The sequence below is a fragment of the Sebastes umbrosus genome, chromosome 5 (genome assembly GCF_015220745.1).
Source record: "Sebastes umbrosus isolate fSebUmb1 chromosome 5, fSebUmb1.pri, whole genome shotgun sequence".
Taxonomy (NCBI): domain Eukaryota; kingdom Metazoa; phylum Chordata; class Actinopteri; order Perciformes; family Sebastidae; genus Sebastes; species Sebastes umbrosus.
The window spans coordinates 29705721-29728741 of NC_051273.1; the positions used below are offsets into that span (position 1 = coordinate 29705721).

The 23021-nt window shown below is 42.5% G+C and overlaps 3 protein-coding genes and 1 pseudogene across 5 annotated transcripts in view; all 4 read left to right on the forward strand.

The window, feature by feature from the left end:
- The window catches only part of LOC119488347 (interferon-induced protein with tetratricopeptide repeats 1-like), a 168353-nt gene that overhangs the window by 60500 nt on the left and 84832 nt on the right, over nucleotides 1-23021 (forward strand). The gene's annotated exons all lie outside the window — the stretch shown is intronic.
- Nucleotides 1-23021, forward strand: part of LOC119488352 (interferon-induced protein with tetratricopeptide repeats 1-like) — a 202786-nt gene that overhangs the window by 56576 nt on the left and 123189 nt on the right. The window lies entirely within an intron of this gene.
- On the forward strand, nucleotides 1562-5776 carry LOC119488337 (interferon-induced protein with tetratricopeptide repeats 1-like). The gene is made up of 2 exons (XM_037769907.1): nucleotides 1562-1706; nucleotides 3811-5776. The coding sequence occupies exons 1-2, from the start codon at nucleotides 1699-1701 to the stop codon at nucleotides 5114-5116; spliced, it is 1314 nt and encodes a 437-aa protein (XP_037625835.1). The 5' UTR covers nucleotides 1562-1698; the 3' UTR covers nucleotides 5117-5776.
- Nucleotides 13645-17923, forward strand: LOC119488346 (annotated as a pseudogene).

Genomic DNA, 23021 nt, shown 5'->3' on the forward strand with positions numbered 1-23021 from the left:
CATAACAGTATGTCCACGGTGACAGGTGAACAAGTGAAAAATAAAAATGATATGAGTTTTTATGTCAGTGTGAGAGGTGATAACCAAACAGTAACCAGGTGACACCAGTGGGAGGCAGCTGAGCGTCATAATTAATTACACTTTGCACTTTGTTCACTGTGTTATGTTCTATGTTTGTGACTGTTTTTGTATGTCTGTGTTTGCACCTTGGTTCGTGAGCAAAGACATTTCGTTTTAACCGTGTACTTTGTATGTGTAAAAATTACAATAAAGTTGAATTTGACTTGATAATGCAGGTGTCTCTCCGTCTCCAACCACTGTCACAGCTCTTCATATAACCTATGGACACTGCAGATGGCCGTTGCTCAAAGTGTACATATACATATACTCTATAAATGTGTTTAAGATGATGCACATGACATCATAATATTTCTATTTGATGAGAAAGTGCAGCCATAAAAATAAGGTTTCTTGGGTTTGAATATTTCACTCAGTGTGGCATCTATAGGTTATTATATCTTCAATAAAAAAAAACTGTGTCTAACCATAAATCAACTTCAGAGCAAGTATTATGACATTTTATGAGTCATGGTTTAGTTTCTTCATATGCGGAATACGCTTCCATGGACTTCTAACCCCCAAAAGGCACAACTAGACCACACCTAAGTTTAATAGTTTCTGAGTTCTGCTAAAACCATAAATCAACTTAAGAGCAAATATTATGACAACATTTTATGAGTCATGGTTTAGTTTCTTCATATGTGGCTGTAGGTTTCCATTCCTAGAAAACGAAAGTCAAGGTGAAGACAGAACACAAGACTTAATAAACGTGGGAGGTTAACCAGATAAGGAAACTGAAATCACTTGTTGGCCAACGTTGTGCGTCCTGGATATTCATCCAAGTGATTTGATCACTAAGAAGATTGGCCTTGCACTAATAGACGTGTGTCTCCTTTACAAACTAAGAGAGGAATAGCTTTAATAAATAAATATATAGGCTATTAAGGATCAGCATGTATTGCTATGGAAAAACTAACATACATTACTAAAGGAAAGCTGGTAGTTTATATCTGGAGCTTCATGGGGTTTAGAAAAGGGGGAGGGAGGGGTCAATTGGAATAAGATTATAAAGTGTAGTAGCCCATGTGACCTTTAGGATTTATGTATATTGTAATTACTGTAACATATTTTCATTTCTGTTTAATTAGGCTACTATTTTTTTATTTACTTGCATAATAATTTGATGGTATTGCCTACTGCCTATTTGCTGCAGAGACCGACCATTTTATTAATATGTTTGTTATGAAAACTTCAATAAAAATAGATAATACATAAAAATGTGTTCTTCAAGAAGAAACAAACTGTTTCTAACTTTCAATTGGAGTGAAAAAATAATCACAAAATTTGATGAGTCATTTTTTTGTTTATTCAGATGTGGCTGTAGGTTTACATTCCTGGGAAACGAAAGTCAAGGTGCATTAAGACAAAACAAAAGGCTTTACACGGAAATGCCCCTCCTCTTCGCTTTGCTTCGACTTCAGTGAGAGCATTTAAAGCTGCGTCCTCAACAACATCCCATAATTTACAACAAAGCAGAAGTTGGACATCACTGACTTTATACCAGCGAACCCAAATCCAGCATCAAGAGCAAAAACCAGCCCAATATTTAGAGAACTACTGAGTCGAGGAAACAGCTGAATGATGAGGTGAGTAGCTGCTTCTGCATTTCATATCATTGTTAGAGTAAATAATGTAGGCTTCTTACTTTTCTCTCTTGTTTCTTGTTCTTTTCCTTTCTTCATTCTTCCCTTTCAGCTAGGGCCACATGCATTTTAAAAATTGTATTTTCGTTCTTATTCTTAACAATTATTATAAATCAATTGTTTTCTGAAAGTTTATTCATGATAGTGCAATAAAGAAGAAAGGCCGGTTTCCATGACAGAGCTCCTTGAATCCTGTCCTGATTCAAAGCAGCAAGGGCCTCCTTCAGCTCTCTTTCTGCCCCAATGAAGTTGGTACCATTGTCTGACCTCAGGTGCTCCACTTGTCCTCTCCTGCTGCTAAAACGCCGCTTCACGATTCTCCATGATAAACAGTCAGACACTTAACAGTTCGCCGCGACAGTCAATGCAACAAACAGTCAGCGCAAAGTCCAAAGTCTGCCTGTTTCGGCAACCAGTGCATTGGATTTCCTCCCTCATATGTGTGCACACACTTTAAATGGCCATTAAACAGTGTAGCGCTACCATACCTCCGCGTCGGGCGCTTTGCAGTTCTGCGGTGGTCCGATGCTCCACAGCCGGCTTTAGCATTAGCTCCGTAGCTCCTCCGTCCTACCACCCATGGATGGCTGCATACGTCCTCCAAACGAAGCCGAAATCCACACCGGCAGCTCTCCTCGTCCTCCCGCGTCGCCTCCGTTGAGTTCCAAACGTTACGCAGTTTCAACGAAGTTCCAACTGGAGCTGGTTTTTGACTAAATGTAGGAGCTAAGTCTATTACTTTAGCTACTGAGGTGATTAGCCCTGGACTGACGCGCTTTTCGCTGTTGACGTTACCTTTAGCTGCATGTTGTGCTGAACAAAACCGATCCTCAGGCCGCTCATTGGTTTCGGAATAACAATTCATTTATTCATGATAGTGTAATAAAGAAGAAAGTCCGGTTTCCATAACAACAAGCCAAACAACACAACACGGCAACCAAATCAGCGTCACTGCGGTCAAAAACCCTTTGCCCTTCTGGGCTAAACCCTGACATCAACACAACACTTCCTACCTATATACCCGTGGCTGGGTCAATCAATTAACACAGCGCCACCTAGTGTTCCTAACAGTGAATTACACCACAACCTCAGTATGTGTCAGCATCATTTTTTGGCTCTTACAGTTGTTGTTGTTGTTATTATTATCCTATTATCATTAAACCATTTCATCCTTCCTGTCTTCCTTGCTTTCCTCTGTCTCACACCATTTCTGTCATTTTCTTCCTTCCTTACTCGCCTCCTCCTTCCTTACCTCTTTCAGCCATCTTTTTCTTATCTCTTGCATTATTCCCTTTTGTCTTTTCTTCCTCCCCTCCTTCTTTTTCTTCTCCTGCCTCACTCTTTTTCTTCCTTTATTTATTTATTCACTGCATACCTCATTCCCCTTTGTGTTTTCTTTCATCCTTTGTTCCTTCCTGTCCTCCATGTTTTTATCCTCTCTGTTACTTCTTCTCTTATCCATTCCTTCCCTCATTTCCTTACCCATTTCCTTCCTTTCCATCCACTAATTTTCCTTCCTTTGTCCTCTGTTCCCATTTCAAGTTTTACTTCTTTATGTACTTTGCTTTTCCTTATTATCTTGAAGCCAACTTTTTCTTTCCAGCCGTCTGTTGGTCCATATTCTTTTCCTTCCTATCCTCTCTTCTTTCATGACTCCTTCCTTATTTCCTTCCTATCCTCTAATACTCTTTAATCCATTTCCACCCCCCTCCATTCCTTCCTTCCTTTCTTCCTTATTTCCTTGCTGTCTATTAAATCAAATCACGTTTATTTGTCACATACTGTATACAACCATACACAGTACAACGTGTAGTGAAATTATTTTGTTTTCCAGCTCCAGAAGGCAACTAACAAATAGAAAAGGAAATCGTTCCCTCCTTATTTCCTTCCTGTCCATTCAATGCTCCTAACTCCATTTCTATGTTCCTCCCTTCCGCCACATGAGATGAACAATGGTTATCCAAACATAGCACACGTACATTAAGAGCATATTATATTAATATAATGATGATGTGTTTTAATATTTGTTATTTTTACTCTCCATCAGTGCTGCTCAGAGTCAAACAACACTGGTGTCCAAACTGGAGGCCCTGCAGTGCCACTTCACCTGGGATCTGGACCCCAGCAGGAACAAACTTTTCCATCTCAGGGACCAGCTGGAGGACATCGGCACAGAGGAGGGAAACTGCTGGCTGGGTCACATTTACAACCTGTGGGGGTTCGTTCAATACAAGCTGGGGTTGACTGAAGACGCCCAGAGTTTGTTCAACAAGGCTGCAGAGGCCTTCCGCCAGATGAGAAGTGCAGATGAGGGTCCCTGGTTAGTGGTGAACTACGGGAACCTGGCTTGGCTGAACCACCACCTGGGAGACCAAGCAGAGAGTCAGGCTTACCTGACAAAGATCGACGCCCTGATGAATAAATACCCATCTCCATCCCAGGACGAGCTCCATCCAGAGGTCTACGCTGAAAAAGCCTGGACCCTGATGAAGTACAGCAGAGACAAAAAGCTGGCTGCAGATTACTTCCAGAGAGCCATCAAGATGCAGCCGGACATGGTGGAGTGGAACACCAGCCACGTCTTAGTGTTAGAGAGAGCTTTTAAAGACAGCAACACGGAGCTGGAGGCTGACATGTTGGAGAAAGTGAGAATCGCCAAGGAACAGGATCCAGAGAACTTGTACCTCGCTGTTTACTACCTTGAGCAATGTGCTAAGAAAGGAGAGAGAATTGAAGATGAAGCACGAGAGTTAGCCAGAAAGGTTTTGAGAAATCCCGTCAGCAGCTACAATGGTATGAAATCATTAATAAGTGTTTACAGAAACTATGTTTCTATTGATGAGGCCATTGAATTGGCAGAGGAGGCTCTGGAAAACCATCCAGATGAGCGTTATCTGAAGAGATGTGCTGCACTCTGTTACAAATGGTGGATCATGCTTTTCAGGGACAGTCGCCCAAAGCAAAGCATGATAGACAGAGCAATCAGTCTCCATGAGGAGGTCATTTCTCTTTACCCTCATTCTTCACTTATGAAGGAAATAGATCTCGCATTTATGTATGCAAAATTCAATCAAAGCCAGACTAAAGCTGAGCAGATGTATCGGCAACTGCTAGAAAGGGATCTGGAACCTCGAGAGAAGCAGGTCCTTTACAACCACTACGCTAAATATTTATTCTTCGATCGAAATGAGGTACGAAGTTCAATACGATATCACATGAAGGCGGCAGCGATACCGCAACAATCCTTCTGTCATGAGAGCAGCATCACAACTCTGCAGAAGATTACAGCCAAAGGCAGGAACCCAATGTGTAGAGAAATAGAGGAGTTTCTGGCAAACCTGCAAAAACCATAGCGTTTGAACATCACTGGTTCTAAATCAAGAACAAAATGTAGGTATTTCATTACCTAAAATAATCTGTACGTACTTATTGATTGAGCTGTATCCTTTAAAGGCAGGTTTCAACAAGTGCCTGCACGTTTTTAGACTTAAGTACATTTAATGGAAGACAAAAACTTTTTTTTTAAAAACTATCTAAAAATCTACTTATTTGCTCTGAAAAACTGTCAGCAGTAGTACACTCAATTTGTACTAAACTGGCTGAATCATTCAATAACTCTAGTCCTTTAAATAACATCCACTGTGGACATGTTCAAATGTTATTACCATAATTCAGTTTCACATGATTTATTAAAATAGATTTTGATCAGTGTTGTTTTTCATAACTTACATGTAATCACTGTGTTTATTATATTCCTGTTGTGATGATTGTTTTTTTTCCATAGCACTGTATTTTAAATTTATATAAGAACTCCACTATATGTAATTTGAATGTCTGTAAGCTTTGGAGTAGTGAAATATAAAACTCTCTGATAATATTATCGATAATTTGATGTAACCTGAATATTATTGCCAGATGCAACTGATTGTATGTATAAAGTATGTCAAGCTGTGTCTCAGTTGTACACAATAGCCTATTAATACAAATAAATATACATTATGTACCCTAAGAAATCTTAAAGTTGTTTTGTTTTGGTGGTTATTATACAAGAAATTCATGTAGGCTTCACTATCTTGCAGTACTGTACTACACAGGGCGCTGATGGACGTTAATCAAACTACAACTTTCAACTTGTAAGTCAACATGGATGAACATCGCACACATACAGTTGTATAACTCCAAGGTGACATATGAACAGGCGACAAATGATCAAATACGAGCCTTTGTTTCAAAGTGTTTCCCTGTCAGTGTGAAGTGGTAACCCAACAGTAACCTGGTTACACCAGTAGGTAACAGCAGAGTCATAATGCAGGTGTGTCCAGGTAACTGATGGCTCTTCATACCCGCTGCTCAGTGTGTCCACATATAGGCTACTAAATATATAAATGTATATAAATATAAAATAATGCACATGTCACCTTAATATTTCGCTAGATGGTGCAGTCATAAAGAATATGGCATCTTGGGTTTGAATATTTCACTAAGTGTGGCATCATATTCCTCAAGTAGAAATACAACTTTCTAACTTTCAATCAACATAACAAAAAACATCATGACAAATTTGATGAGTCATGTTTTAGTTTATTCAGATGTGGCTGTAGGTTTCCATTCCTGGGAAACGAAAGTCAAGGTGCATTAAGACTGAACACAAGACTCTATGCTCAAATACCCCTCCTCTAGGGCTGGACTGGCCATCTGGCATACCGGGCGTTTTCCCGGTGGGCCGACGTCTTTTTGGGTCGACGTATGTCTTTTTTTTCTTTTCTTTTTTGGCCCATAAAACAGGTAAATCGGCCCATTTATTTTCCTTGATTGACACTGGGCTGGCCCAATCTCTCTGTGCCGGGCGGCCATAGGGAGGAGGAGAGGGAGGGAGATGAGGGAGGGAGTATAGAGATAAGCATTATGGACTGTCTGGCCAGGGTCGGCGCCAGAGTATTAGGGGCGGACGGGCAATCAGCTTTGACAGGGGGGCATTTTTTTTCACCTCATATATCCTTTATTAAGTGTATCTTTAACATTATCATGTTTCATGAAAGAAATAAACTGACAGAGAGGTGTATACATACTGCCACTCATGCACACAGGCGCGCACGCACGTATACACGTGTTGTTATGTCCACAAAAACAGGTTATAAACTAACACCGTGTCCTAACTGGATGCGAGCGTCTGACTATCGCGCTGCATCGCGCATCTGACACTCTCTGTCCACTGAATACGTTAAATCTGCACTTCTGTTACATCATGAAAACAAACCAGGAACATATATCAGCTGTGAGCTCCAGATCAGACTGGAGCTGAAGACGTAACCACCTCAACGATGGGTTAGTAGTACTTGTTAGCTTCCTACATTTGTACTTTTTTATTTTATCAGAAAACACGTTTTATTTGTGATATTTACTGGAAATAACATACGATATAGCCAAGAGCAAGTAGGTTGTTATCTAGTGACCTTCTCCAGCCAGCTGCCACCTTATTATGGTTTCTGTAGTGAAATGAGGAGGTACTGGAGGCTACAGATAACTCCTCAGGCACGCCCTGTCATGTTATGTCCTGGGGTCTCATTTATAACCGTTGCGTACGCACAAAACGGGGCCTGAAATGTGCGTACGCCACTTCCCACGCAATAGTTGTGATCTATAAAAACAAACTTGACGGGAGAATGTGCGCACCGGTACGGAAACTTTGACCCGTGCGTACGCACATTATGGAGGCACCGAGGCAGGGGAAACTGGAGACGCAGACGGTGAGGTGGTGAATTGAAGCCAGACTGTAGACATTAAATGTCATTATACGTATAATGATGCCTCTCACACATTTAACTTCTCTTCATACTTATATCCACTGCATCATAAACATTTAAAAGCAGTGTTATTTGTGCTATTGAGACATAACTATTCTACAAGCACCTTACAAATGTAAAATATATCAGCCAACTCAAATCAAATTCTGCTCAATATCTCATCAGCGCGGTCTCACCATCACAGTCCCTCCACATCCGAAGCTCAAAGGAGAGGATCGGACTACCGACACTCGCAGTCAGCTGTGGAGCAGCTGTTGAAATCTTCATCATCGGTTGTAGAAATCCAAGATTATATCAAATAGCATTAAAGAATGGCAGAGCAGAGCGCCAATAGTTTTAATAATATCTTCTAATAGTGTGCAGATATCATCAAGTATCATATTCGTTTTCATAAAGTTGTTGTGTAAAATCGCTGCAGTGATGACATGACTTATTAATTTATTTATGTTTTATTAGATAGGGACAGATACAGTATACATATAGACAAAATGAAAACGGCTATCCGATGCAACTATCAGACTGTCTCCAGTGCGCCACCGAGGTGCGCCACTCTGCCTCCTCCAGTCACCTCCACCCGGCACATCTTCACCAGTCACCTCCACCCGGCACATCTTCACCAGTATGGATTGTGTAAATTAACAAAGTGTGGAAATAAAGCCAGTGACAGCTGTCACACAATCGTTACTCTCCATATCCTCATTATCATTATCAGTCCTAATCATAATACAGGACAAGTTCACTATAAAAACTTAAATAATAAATAAATTGTGTTCACCTGTTAAACTTCTTTTTTCTAATGATATCCAGCGTGGTGGATTTTACTGATTGTCTTGATCATTTTGGCAAGTTGTGAATTGATGAATTTGTTTGCTGTACAGATATAAACACTGCAGTGACACTGGTGACATGCTGCATGGTGCTGGTGGATATACCGGCACTGAGGACTAAATGACGTGTATAACAGAATTAAGAGGGAACGAGTGTTCAGAGACCTCCTCAACTACAAGCACCTTGATCTCTGTGTCAGAAAAACTCCTTTTCTCGGTCTTCCTCTCGGTAGTTGCCGTGATTTACCGTAAAGATCAAACAGGCTCATTCACATGCAGAAAAATTAATTAGGTGTTTTGCATGGACCATTTATGGTTGAATGTGGGCGTGTAGAGGGCGGAATATGAGGCGGATCCACGTGCTCACATTTCCAGGTGGAGTGTGATTTATAAAGGGAACATTGCGTGCAGGTATGCGTACGCACGGTTTATAAATCTGATTTCCTTTTTTGACTTTGTACTTGCTCACTTTGTTCCTGTTGTGCTCATCCTGTTTTTGTATTTTTGCCCTAGTGTGGTATACCTACCTGCCAGCTGCCTCCGCTTCCTGCTGCTCCTACCTGCTCACTCTCCAACCTCATTGCTTCCTCTTGGATCACAGTGGACTGGGATTACCATCTGGAGGAACACTGGAACTCCATTCCCCATGCTCCTCGCTCCCCTTTAAGACTTTCAAGTCTTCATTCCATCCACAACAGACTTGGAGAGACCTGCCCTGTCCACCATTTAAATTTATTATTATTAATAAATTATTTCTTGTTACACCTTTAAAACCTGACTAGTGTGTGCTGCTTTTGGGTCCACGATTTGTTTAACCAGAACATAACAGAACGATCTGGCCAAACAAATGGACCCAGCAGACAAAGATGCCATTCAAAAGGCAGTTTCCAACCATGGAAATTTATTAGGACAACACCACCAGTTATTACAAGGACTTATGGATACCCAGCAGGCTTTAGGTAATCAAATCACGCAAATTGGAAAATGTTTGGAAACTACCACTGGCCAATTAATCCCATCCCCCGCTCCACCTCAGCCTCAGGTAATCAGAGAATCACCTGTTGCACCACCTGAAACTTATGCTGGAGATCTGGGAAAGTGCAAAGGATTCCACCTCCAGTGCTCACTGGTGTTTGCCCGACAACCTGTCACCTTCGCATCTGATGAAGCTAAGGTTTCGTATGTTACGGGACTATTAAGAGGAAGAGCATTAGACTGGGCTGAGGCTTTGTTGGGAGGTGGAGGAATCAGTTTATTTACCTACGCCCATTTCATGAATGAACTGAAAAAACTTTTTTGACCACCCTGTTTGTGTTGGAGATGCTGCTAAACGTTTGCTCAATCTGAGACAGAACCAGCGAAGTGTGGCAGATTACTCGGTCGAGTTCCGGATTTTGGCAGCGGAGTCCGGATGGAATGACGAGGCTTTACGAGGAGTTTTTCTACATGGTTTGTCTGAGCAACTTAAAGATGAAATTGCTGTTCGTGATGAGTCTGACTCACTTGACGTTTTGATTAATCTGTCTATCAGGTTAGATAATCGTATTTGGGAGAGACGCCGGGAAAAGAACTACAAGTCCCACACATCCGGGAGTTTCCATGCCGCTCCGTCTCCTCTCGCGAGACTTGCCCCCGGTACTCCCGATACCCATGGCTCCACCCCCAGTACCTCTGTTCAGTCTGAAGAACCTATGCAGGTTGGTCACGCTAGTCTCACTCCCGCTGAACGCCAGAGAATCATCAGAGCGGGAGAGTGCATCTACTGTGGTCAAATTGGACATTTTCTTGCTGCCTGTCCGCTCCGCCCAAAAGACAGGGCTCACCAGTAGCTGTGGGGGTACTGGTGAGCACATCAGAAACCCCCTGTAATTCAAGACCCAGAACTCAGATCCCAGCCAGACTTTGTCATAATCAGCTGTCTTTGCCATTATTAGCTTTAATTGACTCCGGTGCTGAGCAGAGTTTTTTGGACACAGAAGTGGTTTCTCAGGCAGGCATCAGAACTGAACCTCTAGATTCTCCAGTCAGAGTTTGGGCATTAGATGGCAAATCCTTAGCTCTTGTCACTCACCGTACTGAGCCTTTTGCTCCTTATTCTGTCTGGTAACCACTGTGAGTTAATTCAGTTTTTTGTTTTTTCAGCCCCTAAGACTCCTCTAGTTCTCAGACATCCGTGGCTGAAGCAACATAACCCTCACATTGACTGGACCACAAGTAAGATCATTGAATGGAGTAGTTTCTGTCATTCATCATGCCTGCAGTCCGCATTGCCTCCGGTAGAGGTCAGTGTTGCTCCTCCAAAGTCTGCTCCTCCTGATCTGTCGGTTGTGCCTGCAGAGTATCATGACCTCAGTGAGGTATTCAGTAAAGAGAGAGCTCTCTCTTTGCCACCCCATCGTCCTTACGATTGTGCTATCGAGTTGCTACCTGTTACCACCTTACCCTCGAGTCGCCTTTATAACTTGTCACTGCCAGAGAGAGAGACGATGGAGAAATACATTAATGACTCACTGGCTGCTGGCATTATCAGAGCATCCTCGTCACCTCTAGGGGCAGGATTTTTCTTTGTCAGCAAGAAGGATAAGACTCTCCGTCCATGTATTGATTTTCGGGGCTTAAACAACATCACTGTCAAAAATACGTATCCTCTGCCGTTAATCAGTTCTTCCTTTGAACCACTACAGGGAGCCACCATCTTCAGCAAACTGGACCTAAGGAACGCATACCATCTGGTAGGAATTTGTGAGGGAGACGAATGGAAGACGGCATTCAATACACCACTGGGCCACTTCAAATACCTGGTAATGCCTTTCGGACTAACCAACGCACCTGCAGTTTTCCAAGCTTTGGTGAACGATGTTTTGAGGGATTTTTTGAACCGCTTTGTCTTTATCTACCTTGATGACATTTTGATTTATTCCCGTGATCTCTCAGAACATCAACATCATGTCCGCCAAGTACTCCAAAGACTGTTGGAGAACAAATTGTTCGTGAAAGCTGAAAAATGTGAGTTTCATGTCAGCTCCATTGGATTTCTCGGCTACATCATCGAGCATGGGCAGGTGAAGACGGACCCGGAAAAGATTAAAGTGGTGGCAGAGTGGCCCGAACCCTCCTCCAGGAAGCTTTTACAACGGTTCCTTGGGTTCGCCAACTTTTATCGCCGGTTTATCCGGGATTACAGCAGAATTGCTGCTCCCTTGACCAAACTCACCTCTCCTGCTGTTCCTTTCCGGTGATCTCCTGAGGCAGATCAGGCTTTCGCCTTATTAAAGGACCGCTTCACTTCCGCACCAATTCTGGTGCAACCTGACTCTTCTCTACAGTTTGTGGTTGAAGTTGATGCTTCAGACATTGGGGTGGGGGCTGTTCTCTCTCAACACTCCAAACCTGATCAGAAATTGCACCCATGTGCTTTCTTCTCTCGACGCCTGTCTCCAGCAGAAAGCAACTATGATGTGGGTAACCGGGAACTATTGGCGGTGAAGTTGGCTCTGGAGGAGTGGAGACACTGGCTGGAAGGGTCAGAGACCCCTTTCATCGTGTGGACTGACCACAAGAATCTTGCCTACATCCAGTCAGCTAAACGGCTGAATTCCCATCAGGCCCGGTGGGCATTATTCTTTGGCCGCTTCAACTTTACCATCACTTACTGTCCTGGTTCAAAAAACATCAAGCCTGATGCCCTGTCTCGCCAGTTTGCCTTAAAGGAGACCCCGAGTGGGTCGGACACCATTTTTCCAGCATCGTTGGTGGTGGGAGCTTTAACCTGGGAGGTTGAGTCAGTGGTCCGGGAGGCGCAACAAGAGGAACCAGATCCAGGCACAGGACCTGCAAATCGGCTGTTTGTTCCAGAGTCAGTCCGCTCTCAGGTCCTGCAGTGGGGACATGCCTCTCGGTTCGCTTGTCATCCAGGAATTAGTCGGACTTTGTCACTCCTCAGACGACACTTCTGGTGGCCCACCATGGATAGTGACACTAAGGAATACGTCCTCGCCTGCTCTGTTTGTGCCCGGGGTAAAACCTCTCATCGACCACCTGTAGGGTTGCTCCGCCCCTTACCAACGCCTGGTCATCCTTGGTCTCACATCGGCATGGACTTTGTCACCGGTCTGCCTGTTTCTGATGGTATGACCACCATACTTACCATTGTGGACCGGTTCTCCAAGGCCGCCCATTTCATTGGTCTTCCCAAGCTTCCTTCAGCTCGTGAGACCGCTGTTCTCTTGACAAATCATGTCTTCCGCCTTCATGGCATTACTTTGGACATCGTCTCAGACCGTGGTCCTTAGTTCATCTCACAGGTTTGGAAGTCGTTTTGCCATGCTCTGGGAGCTACTGTCAGCCTGTCATCTGGTTCCCACCCACAAACTAATGGACAGCAAATCAGGATCTGGAGTCCACCATACGTTGTGTTGCCGCTTCAAATCCAACTTCCTGGAATGCTCACCTAAATTGGATAGAATATGCACCCGACTCTCTCTCCTCCTCTGCCACTGGTGTTTCTCCGTTTGAAGGATCATTAGGTTATCAGCCTCCACTGTTCCCAGCACAGGAAGAGGAGTTGGCTGTTCCATCAGTGCGACATCATCTTCGACGCTCATCGTCGGTAAGGAGGTGTGGCCATCTCCTCCTCCCTCTCCTGGGCGGTGGTTGCTGGAGCAGCTGACACCAATCAATCAATCAAGACACACTCTGCAGTATATCAATCCTGGTCTTCCTGCCATTCATCGCCAGATCGTTTTCGTCGCCACAGTGGTAGTTATGCATTCAGGCTCTCTAACCTTGCTTGTTAGTTTTTTTACTTTGTATCTGCTCACTTTGTACCTTTTTGTGCTCATCCAGTTTTTGTCCTTTTTGTCCTAGTGGTATACTTACCTGCCAGCTGCCTCCGCTTCCTGCTGTACCTACCTGCTCACTCTCCAACATCATTGTTTCCCCTCGGATCACAAGTGGACTGGAATCACCATCTGGAGGAACACTGGAACCCCATTCCCCATACTCCTTGCTCCCTTTAAGACTTTCAGTCTTAATCCCAGCCACGTTGGACTCTGAGAAACCCTGCCCTGTCCACCGTTCAAATTTATTATTATTAATAAATTCTTACATTGTTTCAACTTTCACCTTGACTAGTGTGTGCTGCTTTTGGGTCCACGTTTTGTTTAACCAGAACATAACACAAATGCCCCTCCTCTACAGTCTGCCTCGACTTCGTGAACATTTCCGCTGCGTCCTCAACAACATCACATAATTTACAACAAAGCAGAAGTTGGACATCACTGACTTTATACCAGCGAACCCAGATCCAGCATCAAGAGCAGAAACCAGCCCAATATTTAGAGAACTACTGAGTCGAGGAAACAGCTGAATGATGAGGTGAGTATAGCTGCTTCTGCATTTCATATCATTGTTGGAGTAAATAATGTAGGCTTCTTACTTTTCTCTCTTGTTTCTTGTTCTTTTCCTTTCTTCATTCTTCCCTTTCAGCTAGGGCCACATTCATTTTAAAAATTGTATTTTCTTTCTTATTCTTAACAATTATTATAAGTCGATTGTTTTCTGAAAGTTTCATCCCACCTCCAGTATTATAATTCTGGTGGAGAAATGCTAAATGTTGTTGTTATAACTATCCTATTATCTTTAAACCATTACATCCTTCCTGTCTTCCTTGCTTTCCTCTGTGTCTCACACCATTTCTGTCATTTTCTTCCTTCCTTACTTGCCTCCTCCTTCCTTATCTCTTTCAGCCATATTTTTCTTATCTCTTGCCTTATTCCCTTCTGTATTTTCTTCCTCCCCTCCTTATTTTTCTCCTCCTGCTTCACTCTGTTTCTTCCTTTATTTATTTATTCATTGCATACCTCATTCCCCTTTGTGTTTTATTTCATCCTTTGTTCCTTCTTGTCCTCTCTGTTACTTCTTCTCTTAACCATTCCTTCCCTCATTTCCTTACCCATTTCCTTCCTTTCCATCCACTAATTTTCCTTCCTTTGTCCTCTGTTCCCATTTCAAGTTTTACTTCTATACCTACTTTCCTTTTCCTTATTATCTTTAAGCCTACTTTTTCTTTCCAGCCGTCTGTTGGTCCATATTATTTTCCTTCCTATCCTCTCTTCTTTCATGACTCCTTCCTTATTTCCTTCCTATCCTCTAATACTCTTTAATCCATTTCCACCCCCTCCTTCCTTCCTTCCTTTCTTCCTTATTTCCTTGCTGTCTATCAAATCAAATCACGTTTATTTATCACATATAAAACCATACACAGTACAACGTGTAGTGAAATTATTTTGTGTTCCAGCTCCAGAAGGCAACTAACAAATAGAAAAGAAAATCTTTCCCTCCTTATTTCCTTCCTGTCCATTCAATGCTCCTAACTCCATTTCTATGTTCCTCCCTTCCTCCACATGAGATGAACAATGGTTATCCAAACATAGCACACGTACATTAAAGCTGAAGTAGGAGAGATTGGAGCAAATATGATTAAAAAAATACATTTTTATAAAACGTGACTATATCGTGACAGTAGTGCATGAGACAGGTAACCTGAAAAAAATCATGTGCCTCTGGTGTTTTCCGGTGCTCCTAACGGCATCTGCAAGATTTCACAGTCCGGAGGAAAACAAGCAGTAAGATCTGATCTGAGATCTGATATCCAGCTGCTGTCTATGAGAGCCAGCTGTCAATCACTCGCGAACTCCGACCAAACGGTCAAACTGCAGCGCTGATCAAATATGAATCAATATTATGTTACGTTAATGCCTATTTCTCGCCTCACATGTTTTCAGAATCATCTTGTAGTGCACGATTTAGCTGTAAAATGAGAAAGTTTGTAACGCCGCCGCCATTGTGAAATTTGGTGAAGGAACGCCAAGCTCCGGTCACATGACCAGAGCGCATCCAATAGGAACGCTCACTCTCTGAAATGACATGTGATTGGTCAAAGTCTCCCTTCACTGGCTAGATTTTCTAAAGCCTGAAAACAGAGTTATGAGGAGGTGCAGAAGTCTAGTTATCTCTCAGAACACTTGAATTACAATATGCTGAAAGGTTATTATGGAATTTTTGCCCAATTATGCCAAAAATATACTGCCTACTGTCACTTTAAGAGCATATTGCTCTAAAGGGACTGTTTGTAAGAATCAGAAATGCTTGTTAACAGTGACACCTGTGGCCGTTAAGTCAGCGGAAGTCAGCGTCGGGCTCGCACTTGCTCGCTCTAAATAGACATGAACGAGCATCGCTCAAAACAGTGAGGCTACACACGTCAGCTAAAAACCACAATATCACTCTATATTTCACTTGCTTGGCAGTAATGTTAGCTGATCAGACGAAGGTCTCTCATGAATCAATGCTGATCCTAGTGTTGGCTTTTCCTGCTTCAGCCTCCCGACTGCGGCCGGAGGGAGACACCGGCACCCGGTCGGAGACGATAAAGTTTCTCGCTGCGGAGCCCTGTCACTTCACAAGACATGGGAAACCTCTGTTGGTCTGGAGGAGCTGCAGCAGTTATTTCTGCACAAACGTCCCCAGTGCATTCACTAGATATTCTCAGAGCTAAACTAACTCTTCTGCAGTGTGTAGTGTGCGTGCATGAACGTCTAGAGGTGGAGCAAGCTGAGTGAAGGAAGGCAGGCAGAGGAGCAGAGGAGCAGAGGAGCAGAGACTCCGGCCCTGGAAACCAAAGCTATGGTCTCCCCGCGTCCTCCGACCACGGCCAACACTGTTTTGCAAGACGGGCTTCACTACATATAACTTTGCAGTTTTGGTGCTTCCGTGTAGTTTGTGTTGGAGTCTTGTCTGAACAGCGTAGCCACAGACGAGCGCGCATGGGACACTGACCTGGGTGATTTATACGTGTAAAAAGTTACAAACTGTCCTTTTAACCTACTGGTGATGTGCTTTAATATTTGTTATTTTTACTCTCCATCAGTGCTGCTCAGAGTCAAACAACACTGGTGTCCAAACTGGAGGCCCTTCAGTGCCACTTCACCTGGGATCTGGACCCCAGCAGGTACAAACTTTTCAATCTCAGTTACCAGCTGGAGGACATCGGCACAGAGGAGGGAAACAGCTGGCTGGGTCACATTTACAACCTGCGGGGGTTCATTCAATACAAGCTGAAGTTGACTGAAGACGCCCAGAGTTTGTTCAACAAGGCTGCAGAGGCCTTCCGCCAGATGAGAAATGCAGATGAGGGTCCCTGGTTAGTGGTGAACTACGGGAACCTGGCTTGGCTGAACCACCACCTGGGAGACCAAGCAGAGAGTCAGGCTTACCTGACAAAGATCGATGCCCTGATGAATAAATACCCATCTCCATCCCAGGACGAGCTCCATCCAGAGATCTACGCTGAAAAAGCCTGGACCCTGATGAAGTACAGCAGAGACAGAAATCTGGCTGCAGATTACTTCCAGAGAGCCATCAAGATGCAGCCGGACATGGTGGAGTGGAACACCAGCCACGTCTTAGTGTTAACGAGAGCTTTTAAACACAGCAACACGGGGCTGGAGGCTGACATGTTGGAGAAAGTGAGAATCGCCAAGGAACAGGATCCAGAGAACTTGTACCTCGCTGCTTACTACCTTGAGCAATGTGCTAAGAAAGGAGAGAGAATTGAAGATGAAGCACGAGAGTTAGCCAGAAAGGTTTTGAGAAATCCCGTCAGCAGCTACAGTGGTATGAAACCATTAATAAGTGTTTTACAGAAAATATGATTATATTGATGAGGCCATTGAATTGGCAGAGGAGGCTCTGGAAAACCATCCAGATGAGCGTTATCTGAAGAGATGTGCTGCACTCTGCTACAAATGGAAGATCATTTTTTTTAGTGACAATCGCCCAAAGCAAAGCATGATAGACAGAGCAATCACTCTCCATGAGGAGGTGATTTCTCTTTACCCTCATTCTTCACTTATGAAGGAAATAGCTCTCGCAAATATATATGCAAAATCCAATCACGGCCAGGCTAAAGCTGAGCAGATGTATCAGGAACTGCTAGAAAGGGACCTGGAACCTCCAGAGAAGCAGGTCCTTTACAACTACTATGCAAAATATTTATACTATGATCGACGGGAGCCCCAAAGTTCAATACGATATCACATGAAGGCGGCAGCGATACCGCAACAATCCTTCTTTCGTTGGGACAGCATCACAACTCTGAAGAAGATTAAAGCCAAAGGCAGGAACCGAATGTGTAGAGAAATAGAGGAGTTTCTGGAAAACCTGCAAGAGCCATAGTGTTTTGAACATCACTGGTTCTAAATCCAGAAATAAATGTAGGTATTGCATTACCTAAAAAAATCTGCACACACAGATTGATTGAGCTGTATCCTTTAAAGGCAGGTTTCAACAAGTGTCTGCAAGCTTTAGACTTAAGTACATTTAATGGAAGACAAAAGCTTTTTTTTTAAAAACTATCTAAAAATCTACTCATTTGCTCTGAAAAACTGTCAGCAGTAGTACACTCAATCTGTACTAAACAGGCTGAATCATTCAATAACACTAGTCCTTTAAACAACATCTACTGTGGACATGTTCAAATGTTATTACTATAGTTCAGTATCACATGATTTATTAAAATAGATTTTGATCAGTGTTGATTTTTTATAACTTACATGTAATCACTGTGTTTATTATATTCCTGTTGTGTTGATTGTTTTTTCCATAGTACTGTATTTTAAGTTTATATAAGAACTACACTATATGTAATTTGAATGTCTGTAAGCTTTGGAGTAGTGAAATATAAAACTCTCTGATAATGTTATAGATAATTTGATGTAACATGAATCAGGTCAGCCATTAGGAATTATGGACAGGGGGACAGATTTTCCAAATTGGGCCCCTCAACCAACCTGATTCCAGGTCGTCCAGTTTCATATGATACCAGTATCTTTACTCCAACTTTAAAACTGAGCCTGCTAGTGGGATTTATTTGCTAGTCTGCCTATAGCTCCTCATCTTTGTACGTTCAGCTTCGCCTGTCATACCTGCTGCTTCTCCAAAAATGTGTTCATTGCCTCTCGGATCCTTTCATTTTCTTGATCTCTCTGTACCCTGGCTTTTATTTTGTTGAGGCCCCAATCAGGGCCATCCACAAGGATATGGAGTAGCCAGCCAGGGGAAAGAGTAGCCAGCTATGGGGAAACAGTAGCCAGCTAGGGGGGTCCGGGGGCATCCCCCCCTCGGAGAATTTCTTTTTATAAAAGCCCAATTTTGGTGACCTGTGATACATTCTAATGACACTATTCCATCATATACGCTGATCTTAATTATTATGTATTTTAATGAGTTTGCCTGCCTGATTGTAAACATGTAGCTGGTGAATTATTGTAAAGGAGAATCAGACTTCTAGTGTGTTAGCCCAGTCTGTAATAGTTATTAATATTTAAAACCACGTCTATTCCTGACTGATCAGAACTTTTCTAATTTAGAATCATAGACCTTATTAATTATTTATTTATTGACACCTTCACTTAGTGATGTTACGTGCTGTACCGAGGCTTCGGAGCGTGTGTCGAGTAATCCAGGAAGTTTTCCGCGATGCGCGTATCGAGGCTTGTATCGTTTTAGACTAATGACGTCATTGATGACGTCCGAAGCCTCGCTGCCCGGCCATAGGGCATCACTGGTTCAGGAAGTGGTTCAGATCTTCACTGGTTGAACCAATGCCACTTTTAAGAAGTGACACAGAACACTAATATTACCCCTCCTACCATTATTATATTATATTACACTACACTACAATACAATTATTGACCAAAGGATTGGTTTATACACTTAAGATGAATAAAACAATTACAACTCATTATACATGTAATATACTCATAATAAACTTACTAGAAAATATACATTATATTATATATTATATAGATATAAATTGATTACATGGTAATATATATTTCTTTCATTACTTATAGTCATTCCCAACAGCCTTTGCTGGCGCAAAATACAGTATATCACAGATCTGTGGTCCCAGTAGACCACAACCAGCACTGCTCCCAGTAGACCACTTACACTTACACACCAAAAACTGACAATAACCTGATATTTTCAGGTGGAATTTCATTCATTCATTCATTCATTAATTCATTCATTTATCTCACTGTGCAATATCATTTTCCACTTATGCAATTTTGTTAATAGTCTTGTTTATTGTCAATACTGTATATACTGCACCTATTTTTATACTTCCTTCTATGGGTTCATATTTTGTTACACTTTGTTTAGCTCTTTTTTACTGTGTTAGCTGATGCATCTTGTTTTTTGCACTATCCCCTTTGCTGCTGTACACTGCAAATTTCCCCCTGCGGGATTACAGTTTTTCTCAATTGTTTACACACAAATACTGGTACTTGACACACAATGACCACAACATGTAACTCATGCACCAACCCCCTGAACCAATTCTGCTAAACTACAAGCACAATTCCTGCTTTACACTCAAATTGCAGTTCTAAAACACACTTTTTTCAAAACACTACACACAATTCTCTGCATTTGGCACAATTTTCATGAAGAAAATCTTGTTTTCAAAAGGAACACACTGTCATTCAAAATTATAAAGTCAATTGCCCTACTATGCACACTGACTCATCACATGGGCAAACACCTGTCACACAGTGTTACAATTAGCAATCAGTTGATGCTTTTCATGGCTGGATTCGACATGCTAAGCGATATTTCCCCCGCTGCTTGGCCAGGGAAAACATTGCTTGTGATGTGGATGAGGTGCTGTGGCCAGACCGAAACAGAAGAGAGGATGCAGCATAGTTTTTTTTTTCATTTTTTTTACTGTAACTGTATACAGTAAATTCTTCAGTTGTTTTGTATGTAGACCGCTGTATGTGCAACTTTGTGTTGGTTGGGATGTTCACTGTGTACATTGTTTTTGTGGGGAAAATAAAATATATTTGTTACCGTGTATTTGTGTGTTCTGAGTATAAAAACAATATTCTAAAATATTTTACAACACACTTATGTATGTACTGTCTGTAGTAAGTGTAACACTGAACAAAAAAAAGGCCTAAGTCATTATGATGAATGGAGAAGAAGTGTTTTCCATTCATCATAGTGTTTTACATTGAGCACATCAGTGTTCAACTGGTTCTTATAAATGTCTATTCATATGATGGTTTGTGTGTGTCATTTGAAAACAAAATACCATTTTGAGAAGAAATAACATTGTTTTGAATGTAAAGTTTCATTTTGCAGGAGAATTGAGGGGTTTTGCCCATTGTGTGTGTGTTTTTTGATTTGTGTGTAGAGTTCTGAGAGTATGAGGCATGCTTTCAGAAAATGTGTGTAAACAATCGAGAAAAACTGTAATAAAGGATTATCTTATTTTATCTCATCTTATCTTATCACATGGTTAAGATCATATCTGCCTGTTTCACACTCTTTGACCACCAGGTGGTTTCGTGTGCACATGAAGCCTCGAGAAATGAACCCTTTTCCGAACCTATTTGCTGGAAAGCTTCAAAGCTTCATGAGGCTTCAGCTTGCAATCACTACTAAAGGGAAAATGTAAATGATGTAACTCATATCAAACCCGACGTTCAGGAATCATCAGCCTCATGTGACTGAATGGAAATGAGGATAAATGATGTAAAAGGTGTTTGTTGCTGACAGACAGACTCTCCTTCTCTCTCTGACTTCAATAGTATCATTAATAAAAGTTAAGGGGGGAAATAACAGATCATGAAAAGAAAAATGTTTATAATAAATGAAGAAAGTTATTTTAAGTCAGTTTGTCAGGTTTCATAAACCCCTCTCAGTGACAGGCTGCTTCACTGACGGTGTGTGAAGGAGAGATACTGCAGGTCCTTCTGCTGCTGTTCAGAGCTGTTTTCACTCCGGTATGAAACTCCAGTGATGTTAATGGTACGTGTCCACAGGGGCGTTTTTTATCGCGAGCGGACGCAACGCTTCCCAACATTGGACGCTTGGTGTGCTGTCCCTAGAAACAAGGCACTCGGCTCCTGATTGGACGAAAGCTTTCTCGCCGTTGGCTGCTGCTCCCAGCTTTCAAACCGGAACCAGTATGGAGGCTCGTTTGGAAACTTTCTTCTCTTATTTCACGAAAATAGTTCACTGAAATGTGTTTCTGAAAACATTTGAGGCGAGAAATAAGCCACGCAGTTGCTGAATCTGTCTTTATTTTGGATCGACAACGTTTATTTTAAAAGATTATCGGGAGTTTCGAGAGGCGGCGAGTTGCGTTGGACGCCCGTGCAACGCCCGTTGCATAAAGTAGCGGAGCCCCTTAACTTCATGCAAATAAGGAGCGTTGTGACGCCTAGTCTCTCCAATCGCGACGCCACGCTACCATAATACATTGCGCGGTTGGTGCATAGACAATGAATGGAGAGCGTGGAAAGCACGGAGCCTGTGGACACGTACCATAAGAGGTAAAGTTATCAGATCAGTCCAGTCGGCAGCAGCGTCCAATCAGTAACTGATATCCAGTAAGGGGGCGTGTCGGTCGGTAAAAGACTTCCGTGGGTGCATCCCAAAGCTCTTCATTTTCGTTTCCTCGCTCCTCGATCCTCGCTTGAACCAGAAGTTGGATGCAGCGAGGATCAAGGATCGAGGATCGAGGAGGCTGGCCGGAGGAGCGAGGAGCGAGGATACACCAGTGTATCCTCCACCGAAGTCTTTTACCGACCGACACGCCCCCCTTACTGGATATCAGTTACTGATTGGACGCTGCTGCCGACCGGACTGATCTGATAACTTTACCTCTCAACATCACTGGAGTTTTATACCGGAGTGGAAACAGATCACAGATTAAACGTTTTATAGTTTAGTTGTCTTCTGATTCACCGTCAAGTTATAATCTGTGTTAACTGTAGCTCTGAACAGCAGCAGAAGGACCTGCAGTATCTCTCCTTCACACACTGTCAGTGAAGCAGCCTCTCAACGAGAGAGGTTTAGAATACCTGACATATGGACTTGAAATAACTTTCTTCATTTATTAGAATGATTTTTCTTTTCATGATCTGTTATTAGCCCCGTTAACTTTTATTAATGATACTATTAAAGTCAGAGAGAGAAGGAGAGTCTGTCTGTCAGCAACAAACACCTTTTACATCATTTATCCTCATTTCCATTCAGTCACATGAGGCTGATAATTCCTGAACGTCGGGTTTGATATAAGTTACATCATTTACATTTTCCCTTTAGCCTAATAAATAATGTCCAGTGTTCAAAAGACACCCTAGTCATATTCTGGGTTATTAAATAATGAACTCACAATCAGAATATCAATAACTACAGATGCTAATAATGAATAAATAATATAAAGAGCACTTGTCTCTATTAGTATTAGTTCAGTTCAGACATAAACAGCTGTTAAAGCTGACTGACAGCTGATCCAGCTGTGATCAGCTGCTGCTGTCATAAGAAACGGACGTCGCTTCACGTGACGCTTCAGAGGAAACAACAATCCATTGCTCTTAAAACGGCTTTCCTCGTTTCCTCTCTCCTCGCATGGTTTCCTTGGGTCTTTCCCATTTGTTCTTTTATACGGCTTGACTCCTCTCCTCGACTCCTCTCCTTGCATCTTCGTCCCGCCCACGGGAGATGCGAGCGGAGGAGGCGAGGAAAAGACTCGAGGACAGAGGAAACGA